Source organism: Cervus canadensis, chromosome 2 (assembly GCF_019320065.1).
Source record: "Cervus canadensis isolate Bull #8, Minnesota chromosome 2, ASM1932006v1, whole genome shotgun sequence".
NCBI lineage: Eukaryota > Metazoa > Chordata > Mammalia > Artiodactyla > Cervidae > Cervus > Cervus canadensis.
The window spans coordinates 26,462,086-26,477,672 of record NC_057387.1 but is presented as its reverse complement, the minus strand read 5'-3'; the positions used below and the strand labels follow the sequence as shown (position 1 = coordinate 26,477,672).

General features: G+C 42.9%; 1 protein-coding gene across 3 annotated transcripts; it reads right to left on the bottom strand.

Annotated features, from left to right (window-relative positions):
• Positions 1-3,217: 3,217 nt before the first annotated feature.
• On the bottom strand, positions 3,218-8,226 carry NHLH2 (nescient helix-loop-helix 2). 3 transcript variants are annotated; one of them, XM_043446903.1, is made up of 3 exons: positions 7,501-8,226; positions 6,778-7,093; positions 3,218-4,956 (listed from the first exon to the last, which is right to left on the bottom strand). In XM_043446903.1, exon 3 carries the CDS (start codon positions 4,946-4,948, stop codon positions 4,547-4,549), a length of 402 nt encoding a protein of 133 aa, XP_043302838.1. In that variant the 5' UTR covers positions 4,949-4,956; positions 6,778-7,093; positions 7,501-8,226; the 3' UTR covers positions 3,218-4,546. The 3 variants fall into 3 exon arrangements, with proteins under 3 accessions (XP_043302838.1, XP_043302828.1, XP_043302822.1); XM_043446893.1 differs by having other exon boundaries at positions 6,778-8,226; XM_043446887.1 differs by lacking the exons at positions 6,778-7,093; positions 7,501-8,226 and having other exon boundaries at positions 3,218-5,246.
• Between the last annotated feature and the right edge of the window lie 7,361 nt (positions 8,227-15,587).

Sequence of the window (15,587 nt, the reverse complement as noted above, 5' to 3'; positions counted from 1 at the left end):
ATTTCGTTTTGTTGTTGTTGTGGGGAATATTATTTTGTTTTTTTAACTTTTTGTTTTTATTGGGGTATAGCTGCTTAACAATGTTGTGATAGTTTTAGGTGAACAGCAAAGAGACTCAGCCCTACATATGTATGTACCCATTCTCCCCCAAACTTGCCTCCCATCCAGGCTGTCACATAACACTGAGCAGTGTTGCATGAGCTATACAGTAGGTCCTTGTTGGTTATTGATTTTAAATATAGCAGAATGTCCAGGTCCATTGCAAACTCCCCCTAACTATCCCTCCCCACACATCCTTCCCCCCAGCATCTGTAAGTTTGTTCTCTAAATCTCTGAGGCTCTATCTGTTTTATAAGATCATTTGTATCATCTCTTTTTAGATTCCACATATAAGGGCTGTCATTTGATATTTCTCTTTCTTGTTTCACTCAGTATGACAATCTCTAGGCCCATCTATGTCGCTACATTAACGCCAGCCTCATTTCTTTCCATACCCGTTTCCCCTGACCTCAGGCTACTCATCCTTTCCCAGTGTATCCCACCACCCACTTCCCTCCCATTCTCCTCCCTGAGCAAGGGAAGGTTCCCCCCCACACCCTGAGAACTTTTGCCCCTTTTCTCTGGATGTCTCCAGACAGTGGCAGAAGTGAGGGACCATTTAGACATAGAAATATGCAGCCCAGGTGTCCTTGTGAGCTGGGCCAGGTGGGGTCTAGGTTTTCTGGGGAGCAACAATGCCCTGGTGAGTTGCTGAACATTGGGGCCAGAGAGCAGAAGGGAGAGGAGCAGTGGGAGGAACCATGGCCCCCTGCCTGCCTAGGGAGGGAGCAAGCTGAGGGTGAAGGGGGAGGCTGCTGCCGGTGGGGAGTGGTGAGCCCTCCCAGGGGCTGTGTTGGTAGCCTGAGCACAGGCCAGGTTAACAGGATGTGAGGAGGAAGGGCACTATGAGTGGCAGCGATTGTGGAGACCACTGGTTAGACAGATCTGGGTCTCTACTCTAAGGCTACCTCCTCAGAGAGGCCTTTCCTAACAACTCTATCTAAAACAACACCCTCCAGGAGTTTGGGGGAGAATGGATACTTGCATATGTATGGCTGAGTCCCTTAGTTGTCCACGTGAAACTCTCACAACATTGTTGATTGGCTGTCTTCCTATATAAAATAAACAAGATATTGTAAATAGTAAAATAATACCCTCCCCCAGTACCCCCAGCTGCTATTCCTATTTCCTTATACCCTGCTTTATTTTTCTTCATAGCATTTGGCAATGCCTGCAATTAACTACTGTTTATTTGTTGCCAGTATACTGCTCTTCTCCCTAAACTGTGTCATTTGTTACTCTATTTTTAGTACCTTAGACTGGATCCCTGGTACACAGTAGGTCCTCAATAGATACTGGTTGAATGTAAGAGTGAGTGAGCACCATTGTCATTATCGGGAGCTACTCCCCTACCTATGGCTGAATGCTCAGAGTTCATGCCAGGTGCTAGGGAGGAGTCAGTCACCCGCTGGTCCAGCAGAGTGCCAGTGTTGCCTTTCTTTTTAGAGAGCGCTCAGAAGCCTCAGATTTGAAGTGATATTGCAAAGATCCTCTCCTGAGATCATATGGACTGTGTCCCTCGATAGGGATGGGATGTTGCCCTTTGTTCATGCCTGCCCTCCGTCCAACTCCAGGGGCAAGAGACTTAGTCTAGAGAGGTGAGTTAATAGGCTCTTCCTGGCTGTCAGTGAGAGGATTGCCTTGGTCATTCGGAAGCTGGGGTCCTAAACCAGGAAAGGGAGCCTAGAAGTTGACTTCGTTTTCTTGACATAGGAGCAGGGCCGATTTTTCTGTACTACAATAGAGAAACTCTGTAAGGACTGGGCATAGGCACACTCCTCGAGGTGGCGAGGAAGACCTGTGAACACTCAATCCGAGGACAGTGTGGGTGTGCAGACCAAATAACTAGCCACTGCTGCAGGGACCACAGCTTGGTTCAGATGAAAGGCCAAAGAAGCCACCATTATTTTTCATGTCCAAGAAAGTGCTTTCCTCAGCTGAAGAAGAGAATGAAGTCTCATTGATCACCTACCTGTGAACCTGACTATAAGATACTAGGATGAAAAGAGAAAAATACTCGGAATCCCAGACATTTTATAGCTGTATAACCAAACATCCACATAATCACATTTCTTACTTTGCAACCAGAGATTTGGTGTGATATAGACTCATAATTGATAATATTCTATGTGTGTGTACGTATACACATATAAATAGTTTTTAAGTTATTCATGTCTTCTGCTTGTAGACAGAATATTTCACATTTTTATAAAAGTATATAGGCTATTGTGGTGTGCTAAAGTTCCCGGGGTAGCAAAGAGTCAGACATGACTTAGTGACTGAACAATAACAACAACATGGGCTTTTGTAAATGATATTCTTCACCTCTCCAGTTTGGTCCAGGGTTTAATTAATTTTCCTTACATGCAGGTATCATATTCTAAATCTATGTCCTGATTAGATGTCTCAGCGCTCCAACAGTAAAGTGCACCTTATTCTTAATAAGCACCATAAGGACTGAGAGTCATCATACCAAGGATCTTCTCATTGCCATTGAGTAGTCATGTGACTTAGACACTTAAACTCTTTGCACCTCAGTTTCCCAACTCTACTTTGAAGAAACTGGGTTAGTTACTAAATTTTCTTTTAGAGCAAAATTAATCTATGATTCAAGCAATGTTTTAATATAAACACTCTAATTTTTTCTTCATTGAGAGAAACATGATCTATGTCACCATCCTATGTGGAGCATCTATTTATAGATGGATCAATGTCCAAGTTCAGGAAGAGCAACAAACATCTCAATACATGTTACGACTTAGTTTTGTTGTTGTTGTTGTTTTAATTAGTTGCTTTCTGAGGAATTGAGTCCATTAAGATATTTTATGCTCAGCCAGTATGTTCATTATTTTTAGACAGTATGTTTAAAATAAAGGAGATGACTTTATTTGATACCTTTATTTATATGCAAAACAGCGCACCATTCATGAGATATGAAAAACTCGTCAGATAGAAACCAGATTATATCTATTTTCACTACAAAATATTGCATTATATAAAGCAACAGAGACACAAAAAAACCCTGAAAAGACTAAATTCTTTGGATAGCAGATGTGGTTCTTTTTTTTTTTTTTTTTCCTTATCTCTAAAATACACTCCTTGTTTTAAGAGTTTCACAGCTGAGAACATGAAACATTATCAGGTTATAGACTTTTCTTTTTGGTAGTCACAGAGGAAAGTAGTTCTGAATTCTTTTTTTTTTTTTTTAGGAAAATAACTTAATTTCCTAAAACCATCCCACACACAAACATCACACGCGCACACACACACAAAGAAGCTACTCTCCTTTTAAACAGTTTGCAAAGTACTTTTCAGACATAACTACGGATAAGGATAATGCTTACTTTTTAAAAAACTATAATAGTGAAGTGCTAGTGTTGCTGATCTCACAATAAAAGAACCAACAAACATCTTAATATATAAAATATGTTTAGAAACAGGAAGGTGTGGGGAATTTGTTATACAAGTGCAATATAATTAGAGCAAAAAGAAAGACCACAGTATAATCTCAACAAACACCATAAAAAGTTAGACATAATTATTCCACAAGGAGAAAGTGTAAACACTTGACTATAAATAAATTGGCACAGAGTATCCAAAGTAAAATTATCACCACTCTGAAAAATAAATGTCTGAAAAAAATACTCTACTCCTTCTAACATAAATAAAAATAGGTTGTCTTTTTCTAACTGCACCTATGGGTCCACATGTTTAAGGTCACAAATAGATGTTTTTGGATAAATAAAGGGGCACTTCGCTTGAAAAAGCAATCAGATATTAAATTTTCCATTTAAATATGGATTCTCCTATCTCCAGTAGCATCAGACCTTGGGGTTAATCTCAGTGTGTCTTTTTAGCCTTACCAAATGGTCTAGGCTTGTCTGTTTCATTTGGATTCTAATATAACCTTTCTTTTCACAATGGAACAGAAAGTTTTCTGTGTTCCACCTTTCTGTGCCTTAAATCTTTGCCCTGAAGGCGATTTCCTCCCCTCCCCTCCGAATGTTTGGTGATTCGTCAATTAGAAAAAATAGCCAGATAGTCTAAAGATAAAAGCCCAGACTCTGAGCTTCTGCCCCTCATTCTCTCAAAACTTGAAGATCTGTGGGAGATGAATGCAGGAGAACTCAAAGTCTCCAGTGAGCTAAAGCAACAATCCCTAAAGGGATCCTAACACGTGGAGGGGAGGCCTGGAGGTCACTTGTCTGTGTACCTCCAGGAGGTTCGCCTTGCCTGAAAAACACTCCTTGCAGGCCCCAGGACTCCCCAGACAACCCCACCCTTCTGGAGTCGGAAACCTTACAGAGTCGCCCGGCGGACAGGAGAGAACACAGTGCGAGCCTCCTCCCGGGTCCAAGGCCTGTGGCCGCCGTCCCCGCGGCGGCCGCCCCGGTGGGCCGCGTTTCACCCACTCCCGGCCAGGCGGCCCCTAGCCGCGACCCCGGCCCTAGACGTCCAGGACGTGGTTGAGATAGGAGATGTAGCAGATGGCCAGGCGCAGGATCTCGATCTTGGACAGCTTCTTGTCCGGGGGCAGCGTGGGCAGCAGTTTGCGGAGCTCGGCGAAGGCCAGGTTGAAGGCCTCCACGCGGATGCGCTCGCGGGTGGCGTGGGCCGAGCGGTACTTGGCGGTGGCGCGCCGGCGGCGGCGCTTCTCCTCGCGGCTCAGCTGCGGCGGGTGCGGGTAGAGCGCTGCCCGGCTGCCGCCCTTGCCGTCGGCCTCCTCCACCGGCTCCAGGTCCGACACGCTGCCCAGCACCTTGGCGTCTGCGCCGCCCAGCGACTCCGGGTCCGAGTGCGCCGAGCTGGGGTGGTCCGAGTCGGCGGCTTGGTCCGGACTCAGCATCATTTTGGAGGCTGAGGGGGAGTCAGAAAAGCGATCAGTAAAAGGAAATTGGGGGGTGGGGGTCCCTTCTCTGGATAGGAGCGAGATTGGGCGGGGGCCTAGCCCGCCGGGCTTCTGCGCGGCCCGGGCCAACTTCCCACGGCGGTCCGGCTCGCTCCTCCGAGCGGGTGCCGCGGGGAGGGAGCGCGCCGAGGCGGGCAGACCCGAGGGCCAAGACCGGAGCCTCCGCCTGGCGCAGGAGCCGGAGAGGCCTCGCCCTGGCCCAGGCCGCATCCCGGACCTGACACCGCGGCCTCCGGGAGGCTGAGACTGGCCTGTGGGCCTGCTCCGGGGAACCGCCGCCGGCCTGCGAGGCCGCCACTGGGTTTTGTGCTTCCTTCGACTAAATACAACTTGGCCATTCCGCCTGCCTCACTTCTTCTCCGACCCTGACAAACGAATGAATCCGAACGACGAATCCACCTGGGTTTTGCTGGGGGACGGGGAGACACGGAGCGCGCTTCCCGCCCAGAGGGCCTGGGGCGAAGCCGCGGGAGAGCCGGGTGCCCGCGGGCCTCGAGTGGGCCTGGGGCAAGGGGCGTCCGGGGCCTCAGAGGAACTCAGCCCCGAGCACAGACGGCCCGGAGTGGGAAGGCTTCCCCGTACCCCTCGCTCTTCTCCGCAATAATCAAGAGATGACTGAACCAACGTGGAGGCTCCTTTCAATAGCAAATGGACTCTTATGCCCTCGCAGGCTCCCGAAGCACCATCTGTCACACAGACAGCTACACACTTCGGGGACCTAGGGACGCGGCGACGTGGGATAAGACAATGCGCCCGCAGTCTGCCGACCACCTCCCAGGAATAGGTCGGCGGCCGGGTGGCTGCAAGAGGAGAGAAAGGAGGGAAGGCACGGGGCCGGGGTGGGGGGAGGCGGGCGCCGCGCCTGCAGCCCTGGCCGGAGCTGCAACCCCAACCCACAAAGTTCGGTGCTCCGGGGCGCAGAGTCTGGAGCCCGCAGCGGTCCCCGGGCCGCTTGGCCGAGGCCGAGGTAGTCTGGCTTCAGATTCCTCTAAGGATGCGCTCGTAGAAAGGCCGCCGTGCCCGGCTCCTCCTGGGCGCCTGGAGGACCGGCCCCGATTGCGCGCCTACTGGGATAGTGTCGCTCCCAGCCTTGGGGCTTCAAGGAAATTCGGGCTTCGAGAAAGGGTCCGGCAGGCAGGGAAGGCACCTGCTGGGGCTATGCGCACCGATCACGGGCGCCGAGAGGGCGGATCAAGCTGCCATCCCCGAGCCCTGCGTGTGCGGCTGGGCAGGAGGGGTGCTAGCCGGGGAATAGGTCGCGTCTGCAACGTGCGGGTTTGCTCCTAGACAAAAGCTGGGGCTGTGCGATCTGCTTCCAGCGATCTGCTTCCAGCATCGCACTTGCTTAGTTAGGTTCGAATTTGGCTCTAAGGCGGCTTTCATTTCTCTAAGAGGAAAACAAGTCCTCTAAGGCAAAATAAAAACAAATGCTCCAAGTGAATTACATGTGACTCTTCGGGCTTTTCACGGACACGTTTATAAGTAGAACAGCTTGCAGCTACACCTTCGCCTTGAGAGGGTATAAATAAATAGGCGAGTAATGGAAAATTACAATAAACCACAACATAGTTGTAGATCGGATGAAAAGTTCCTGGGTTGCCCTCAAAGCATGTTAAATTCTTCTCCAGGTGTCTTTTAAAAATATTCATATAGAGCATGTCGTATATGCATTTTGTTTTTTTCAGGCATTCATGAAATACTCTATAAATGCGATATGCATAATCTAACTTAGTTCCAAGCTGGGAAAAAAGCATTTAAAGGAGGCTTACCTTGTAAAAGCCCTTTCGATAATCTTTTCTCCAATCTTTTAGAGTTAAAATCCCAGGGAATAGCGGGGAGAAATTCCGAAATATATTAAAAGCAGCAAATATTTATTACATTCAAAAATGAAAAAGCAGCTGTCATCTCGCTGGTGTCCACAGCGAGGGACGGTATGAATGATTGTTCACTTAGTTGATAGATCAAAAAAACGCCTTTTCCTTTTAATTGTTCTCAAACATTTCGGGAAATTCGTTGTTTTTGTTTTTGTTTTTGTTTTTAACGATGTGTTGAAAAGTCTCTTGCCTCTTTTCCTCTTCTGGGTCTCTATAAATAACAAAAGAGATGCAGAGATAAACACAATCACATCAAAGGACTGATTCCTCCACTTTCTAATAGCGGAAGAATCAATAAGAAAGATGGTTAAGATAAGATTCCGCTCCTTTGAGGACTCTTTTCCTTCCCTAATACGGCTGAGCAGAAACTGGGGAGTGCAAGGCAGAGCTGCGATCTTGCTCAGAAGTGATTTTTTTTTTTTTTTTTTTTGAGATAAGGCTTTGTTCAGCTGATGTCTCCCCAGTTCCCAGGAACACAATACTGTAACTGCGGGCTAACTAAGCTGGCCTCTTCCTCTTCCCTCCTTTACTTGTATGTTGTATAAACAGACACCTATTTCCAGTTTCAAAGTCGTTCAAGGCTTGGTTACATCGCCCACCCCCCACCCCCTCCTTTACCTTGTAGCAAAATATATAGAGTCAGTGGCTTGGAGATGCTTGGAGAAAGGTTGGTGAAAAGTGAACGTCTCCCGGAGTAACAGTGACAGGGAAGCGGAGAAAGAGGCGAGAGGGTGGGAGAGCCAGAGCAAAGAGACAGAGATGCCGTGTGTGGCTTCTTGGCTCTCTTGGTACCAATTGATTCAGCCTGGAGATGGTGGAAGAGATAAAGGCTTAAGAAGGGGGATGGAATTTTTTTCCCTAAATTGATATTTAATGGGAAATCCTATTGGACAGAAACCTGGACATGAGTCACTTAATTGGACTTGACATCTGTCACAGTGTGGGAGTTTTCACAGCCCAAATATTTTAGCAGATCAGATTCCCACTGAATCTGTGCCATAAAATATAACAGTTGAAAGCAGTCCATGATAGAAATCTTAGCCTCTAATCAGAATCTCTAGCCATAACCAGGCTATTTCTCTTTTTCAGATTATTGATGCAATGTAGCTAAGTGCAAATAAGCAACATATTGACTATGGAAAAATCCTCCTGTCATATTATAAAACTAGCATCCTCCCTTACAATTTAGGATAATGTTTGTGTCCTGAACATGGAAATATATATGGTGCCACAATAAACATAGATTTGCAACAACTAACATTTATTAGTGATCATTTACATTTTAAAAGACACTTCAACAAGGTTTGATTAAGCATATTCATGTTTTTGAGAGATATTCTGCCCCTGGACTAATTTTCCCATATATGATTTTTAAAAAGTAAAAAGAAAAGCTTTCAATAGATTAAGTCATTGGTGAAACTGAGAACAGAATCCAGGTGTTGTTATTTCGGGGATCACTATATGAGATGATTCTTCTTTTCTAAATATGTTTGTTTTTCTCTTCACCCACTCATTCATTCAGCTTAAAATATGGCATGTTACATGTGTTGATTATTGCAGTTCATTGTTGCTTATTTTAATATGTGAATATTTAGCTGTGTGGCAGTGTACTGGACCAAGCGGTAAACACTCACAAATCATCAGTGTATTCCAGCACATAATACTTTTGCCTCACATGACCCCACAGCCCTGAATTTATATACTTTATGACAAAAGAGAAAATCTACTTCAACTATTTGGTCACTTTGTAGAGATACTGTTATTCACCATCAATTACACATTATTTGGAATCATTTTAGCTCTTTTGATTGTGTAAGTTTAAAAGAAATAGAGTATTGCAGTCTTACCTGTCATCTCTTCAATCCCTGAGGCAGCATCTGTGGAGACAGGAGGCCTCGCTTTCCCTCTGTGGTCAATTTTGCCTTAAAAATGGGATTTATCATCAAGAGAGGGGGGTGATCATTCCATTCCTGGGAGTGATCCTCTGAGTTCCTCATGGCTGCCACCAGTCCTGTTTGCCTTTTCAAACACTTTTCATCCTCTGGGAGATTCCTAGACCAGAATGGGGTGGAGTGGGGTCAGGGGGAGCACAGAGTACCTCCACAGAAAATGGGCACCAGCCATTTCCAGCCTTGCCTCTGCCCAGCCCCAGTACAGAATTAAAGTTATATGCCCTAGGACATTTAAGTGAAGGCAGGAACTGGCCACATTTAGGTGGCAATGGAAACAGGTGAATGTATAAATTCCCAAGACAGTAAAGATGAAAGAAGAAGGGAGGTTCCCCCAGTCTGGCTAGGAACAGCCAACACTAAACTTTCACACATAACCAAAAGTGTGCAAAGAGATATACACCTATAGATACTGGTACTCTTCACCCCACTCACACAAGTGGTGGGCTCTATCAGACTACTACACATTCAGACTGATAGATTGAAAACCTGGTGTGTCTAATCACCATAGCCCATGAGGCAATTGTTAGAGTGGGAAACAACTGGTATCTCTGGATACCCCAGTGTTGGGGGGAGGGAGGAGAAATGGGGAGATCATCCAAGGCAGGCCAGATTCTGTTGTAGCTTGTGTGGATCCAAGCACACTTTCGTCTTCAGGCTTTCTTCTTCCACACTTACAGTCTGCGTGTGCGTAAATTCACACGTGAGTAAGCCCATATAAACAGGTACACACTCAGATTCATATACAACCATGCCTAGACATACCGTCGTGGTCATAAACATGAATTCACACTTGCATACACGCATTCTTTCTTCCAGGAAAGCCCTCCCCCCCACTCTCTCCTACCACCACCTTCATCTCTTCTAAGACCCCCCTGGCACAGATGGTCCCTCCTGTGCTCTAGAAGCACTCTTTTCATATCTCCCTTAGAGACTACATGTTGTGTTGCCATGATTCTTGGTTTCCATGCCTGGGGCTCTCACTAGTCTGTGATGCTTCCGGGGAGGACCAGCACCCTTGCCTGAGACAAGGTGACAATGACTTGACTCCCGGGGTACAGAGGCACCCAGAAAGTTTGTAAAACAGAAACACTTCCCCCAAAAGACATTTATGGTTTCAGTTGCACCAGTTTTCTCTCCTGTAATAGTGAGGATAACAATCCTGCCCAACTCACTTCACAGACTGGTTATGAAACTCACAGTATGTAAACCATTTTATAAAATACTAAGCACCAGGCAAATAAAGATATTGTGAAGCATTACCCCTAATACTAAATAATATTATTAAATCAGTGGGGAGGTGGTAAGTAGTGATTTTAAAAAAATACTTCCTGGTTCTATTATATGCCAGCTGTGTGAATTTAAGGAAGTTATATAACCTTTCTGGACCTCACTTTTCTATTTGTAAAATGGGAATAACAACATTATGTCATGTTATATTTTTTTTCCAAAGATGAGTTAGATAATCTGTGTAAAGCACTTAAACTAATGCTGAGTTTATTTAGTCTTTAACTTATAAATATATATATATTGTTTGGTAATTGTATTGTTGTTTAGTCGCTCATTCGTGTCCAACTCTTTACAATCCCATGGACTGCAGTATACCAGGCTTCCCTTCAGAGGAGATGGTCCTTCACCAACTCTCAGAGCTTGCTCAAACTCATGTCCATTGAGTTGGTGACGCCATTCAACTATCTCCTCTTCTGTTGCCCCTTCTCCTCCTGCCCTCAATCTTTCCTGGCATCAGGGTCTTTTCCAGTGAGTTGGCTCTTATCATCAGGTGGCCAAAGTATTGGAACTTCAGCTTTAGCATCAGTCGTTCCAAATATATAATATTTAATTTATTGTCATGCTAAATAAGTGTTAATATTGTTAATATTACTATTATTCAATATAAATATGTATACAAATACATATTGAGAACAAGAAATATAAATGAAATTACATGAAATATACATATATCCTGTATACTCACTCAGATTGTGTGTATCTGTGTGTGTATGTTTGTGTGTGTATATATACATATACATATGACAACTAACCTAGAGTGATCACTTTTCATGTATCCAACATAGGTCAAGGGACTTTACATGTATTAACTTATTTGTCTTCATCACAAAGCCATGAGGTAGGCCCTGTTGCATGCAAGGAAACTGGGACACAGAGAACTAGTCTATTCAAGGTCACATAATTAATAAATTACAAGGCCAAGATTTATACTCAGGTGGTCCATATTCAGAAACTGCAACCACTATGCATTATTGCTTCTATGGTCATGGTTTTCTACACAAAGATACTCATACAGAAGAATTATTCACCAAATGAAATGCATATTTTGAGAGAGGAACATATATACACACAAGGATCATATATAAGTTACTGTATTTTGCATCCAGAGGTAGTCAGAGAGTCACAGTAATTTTTAAAAAACTTATTGTGCATCTAACATTGTGCCAGACACTGTGAGACTACAAAGGCTTTATAATTATTTGTTAATTTCACTAGACAGCTATTTCCAATCTATTTTCTTAAATTTTGCACCCCATCAGTAAAAATTTTCAGCATACATATCCAGTGTATGTATGTTCATTATTAACAAACCTTATACATGTACTATTGTAGCATATTTTGTAACTATAAGCATATGCAAAAAAGACACTTTAAGAGTGATAATTTTACTCATTAGCATATATAAACCTCTAGAGGCATATTAATGGTAATATATAGTTTTAAGAGCAGTAAGCTTTATTTTACTACAGTTATTGGTTAATCCTTTGTGATAACATGACTTGATCTGATTTGAAGTTCAACTTCTTTAGAATCTGTTTTTTGTGGCTAATATGGCAGAAAAAGATACAAAATATAAAATTCAAAGACCTGAATAATATAAAAATTGAAAGACCCAAACTTAAGTTCATCATTGTTTGTGCTAACTAAATTATGATTCTTATCTTTCTATCTTATCTACCAAATATGCCAGAGTGGAAGTGAAAGTTGCCCAGTCATGTCCAACTCTTTGTGACCCATCCATGGAATTCTCCAGGCCAGAATACTGGAGTGGGTAGCCATTCCCTTCTCTAGGGGACCTTCTCAACCCAGGGATCAAACCCAGGTCTCCCACATTGCAGGTGGATTCTTTACCAGCTGAGCCACCACGGAAGCCCAAGGATACTGGAGTGGGTAGACTTTTCTTTCTCAAGGGAGTTTTCCCGACCCAGGAATCTAACCGAGATCTCCTGCATTGCAGGCGGATTCTTTACCAACTGAGCTATCAGGGAAGCCCTAAATATGCCAAAGTTTTGCTGAAATTTGATTAAAAAATTTCTTTCTAATGTGAATTATTCTTTTTTAACAAATGGGTTCAAAGCCCTGAATCTTTTTATTTGGAAAATACTTTAACAGTTTGGGAATTCCTATTTCCAAGTGTTGTGTGTTCAAATACAAGAGATTTGGGGCCTCTCTGATGGCTCAGCCAGTAAAGAATCTGCCTGCAATGCAGGAGACATGGGTTCGATTCCTGGGTCAGGAAGATCCCCTGGAGGAGGAAATGGCAACCCACTCTAGTATTCTTGCCTGGAGAATCCCCATAGACATAGGAGCCTGGTGGGTCCATGGGGTCGCAGAGTCAGACATGACTGAGTGGCTAAGCACACAGCCCACAGCATGCTATTGACAGCTCTTTGTCATCAAAGAAAAACGAAGTTGGAACACTAACCTTAAAGTCAAATAATTCTTTGACTGTTTTGCCATGTGCTAGCCAGCATATCTCATTGTCAGGCAGCAGAATATACACTCTCTTCCAGTTTCCTATATTGCAAAGATTCAACGGTAGTTTAATGGACTCCTATTTCTAAAACTAATTACTTGGCTCTATCTTGTACCCTTCTGTCCCAACTTCCTTACAGAAAATTCTTGCATAGGAATTATTTAGTGAATCAATTTTGTGATAGAATCTTTGGCCCCAGACTCTATATTTATTTGAGTTAAAGCAGCCATTTTCTTAGTGGTTATAGCTCCACAAGTTTTCCATAAGTCATTTTTTTATTAAAGATCATTTTAGTGGTGAGTGTATCTTCTCCCCTACATTTTACCTTTAATGTCCTCTTAAAAAGAGAAGCTTTTCACATATTTCATTATTGAAACAGAATTTGTAAAGTACCATGGCTGAAACATGTTAGAAACATGTTCTTTCATCCAGCTAAATAACAAACTTCCAATACCACATAAATTGTTTTAATAGTTGTTTCCTCACATATTCAGCAATGTTTCTCAAGTGTCCATCACTGGAATTTGCCAATATGGGAATGCATTTTAGGTTGTCGCTCTATTAGCTTTTGTGTACACTTTCAGCCATTTCCTGCGGTATTTGGCTTTTGCTATAAAGTAAAAAACCTCAAAAGAGACTTCTAAACATTTATCATTATATTGAATGAAATGCTTAAAAGTAGTAGATCTTGAGTGTGGCACGATTTTAAACATTCCTGAGAAACTCAAGGGGTTTGCATTCAGGTTTTGGATGCTTTTTTTATTTTTTTTTCAATCAGTTCGTTTAAGTATAGCTTTTATAGAGTAAAATTCACCCTTCAGAGGTGTTCAGTTCTATGAATTTGACAAATGTTACATTCATGTAACCATCACAAAATACCTAGCATTTCCATCCCCCTAAAAAGTTCCTGTACCCCTTAGTAGCCAATCCCTTTGTCCACACCTAGCCTCAGGCAGCCAGAATCTGATTTCTGTTCTTGTAGTTTTGCCTTTTCCAGATGACATAAAAATGGAATCATAGTATGTAAACTTTTGAGCCTGGCATCTTTTTCTTAGCATAAAGCTTTTGAGATTCATCCAGTTGTTGGGTGTATCAGTTGTTCCTTCCTCTTTTATACTATTGGAGAAGGGCATGGCAACCCACTCCAGTATTCTTGCCTGGAGAATCCCATGGACAGAGGAGCCTGGTGGGCTACAGTCCGTGGGGTCACCAAGAGTCGGACACGACTGAGTGACTTTCAATTCACTTCACTTCACTTTTATGCTATGTAGTAGTGCATGGTGTGCATGTAATACAATTTATCCTTTCATAAGACCTTTGACTTTTTCCAGTTAGATATTAAGAATATAGCTAACAATCTGGTATAACTGTGCACAAACAGGTATTTATGAGGGCATAAGTATACAGCTCTCCTGGATAAACAACTAGAAGTGAGACTGCTGGCATGTATGGTGAGTGTTTGTTAAACTTTGTTAGAAACTGCCAACTGTTTTACAAGGTAGTTGTACCATCTGCATTTTCACCAGCAACACTGTAGTTGTTCCACAACCTCCCTAGTGTTTGTTATTGTAACTTTAAAGAACATATTTTAAGCCATTGTAACAGGTGTCTTATGGTATCTCACTGTAATTTTATTTTTTATTTACTCCCCTTTTAGTTTTATTGAGATATATAATGTTTATTTTTAATAAGTTCCATGCATTTAGAGTGTACATGAGTTTAGGCATATATGTACAACCCTGAAATCACCACCACAATGGAGATGGTGAACATATCCATCATAATCTTTGTAACCCATCCCCTCTCATTGTCTCTTCTCCTCCCATGGAGAAGCGTTAGTCTACTTTCTGTAACTAGAGATTGTTTTGCATTTTTAGAATTTTGTATAAGTATAACCATAAACTATGTTCTCTTTTTCGTTTACCTCCTTTCAGTCACAGTTACTCTTTTGAGATTCATCCATGTTGTTGCATGTATCAAAGTCTGTCCCTTTTTTTTCTTTCCTTTTTTTTGTTAAAGTGAAAGCAGGTTTATTGAGAAAGAACCACATTCCATAGGCAGAATGTGGTCCTTTGCAGAAGGCAAGAGCAGCCAAATCTGTTCCTTTATACTACAAAGGAGTACTCACTTTACTGTTTCCAGGGAATTCCCTGGTGGTGCAGTGGTTAGAACTCCATGTTTCTACTGCAGGAGGCTCCGGTTTGATCCCTGATTGGGAAACTAAGACCCTGCAAACCACAGTATGACCAAAACTCATTTTACCATTTCCAGAACTCTTTGTATAATTTTGTAGATATAAGTTCCTGTCTGATAATGTTTCTTTTGCCTGGAGAACACCTTGATTACAGAGCAGGTCAGTTGGCACCAAATTTTCTCTCCTACTATTTTTCTGAAAATGTCTTTATTTTCCTTTTGTTTTTGAAATATTTACTCTGGGTATAAAATTCTAAGTTGGTAGTTGTTGTTTAATTTTTTCTTTCTATACCTTAAAAACATACTTCATTTCTTTCTGCCTACAGAGTTTTTGATGAGAAGTTTGCCTTAATTCTTATCTTTGTTTTTCTATATATAATATATTCCTCCTCTCCCAAAGCTGCCATTGAAATTTTGTCTAGATTTTATATTTTCAGAAGGTTGACTATGATGCATCTAGGTGTGCGTAAGGTATTTGTTTGTTTATTTGGCAAATATCCTCTGTGGGGTTGTCTGGGCTCCTTGGAATAGTGAGTTACTGTCATTCCTTATTTTGGGGAAATTTTTGGCCGTTATTTTTTCAAATAACTTTTCTGCCCCATTACCAGTGGGCGAGAGGAGATAACCCACATCCAAGGACAGGAGTGGCGGCCAAGAGGAGATACCTCATGTCCAAGGTCAGGAGCAGTGGCTACATTTTGCTGGCGGCCATGTAGAGATACCCCACGTCCAAGAAGAGAAACCCCAGTAAGAAAGAGAGGGCATCAGAGGGCAGACAGACTGAAACCACAATCACA

Coding starts and splice junctions, on each gene's coding strand:
- NHLH2 (XM_043446887.1), bottom strand. CDS start 5,218: ATGCGGCCTGGGCCAGGGCGAGGCCTCTCCGGCTCCTGCGCCAGGCGG.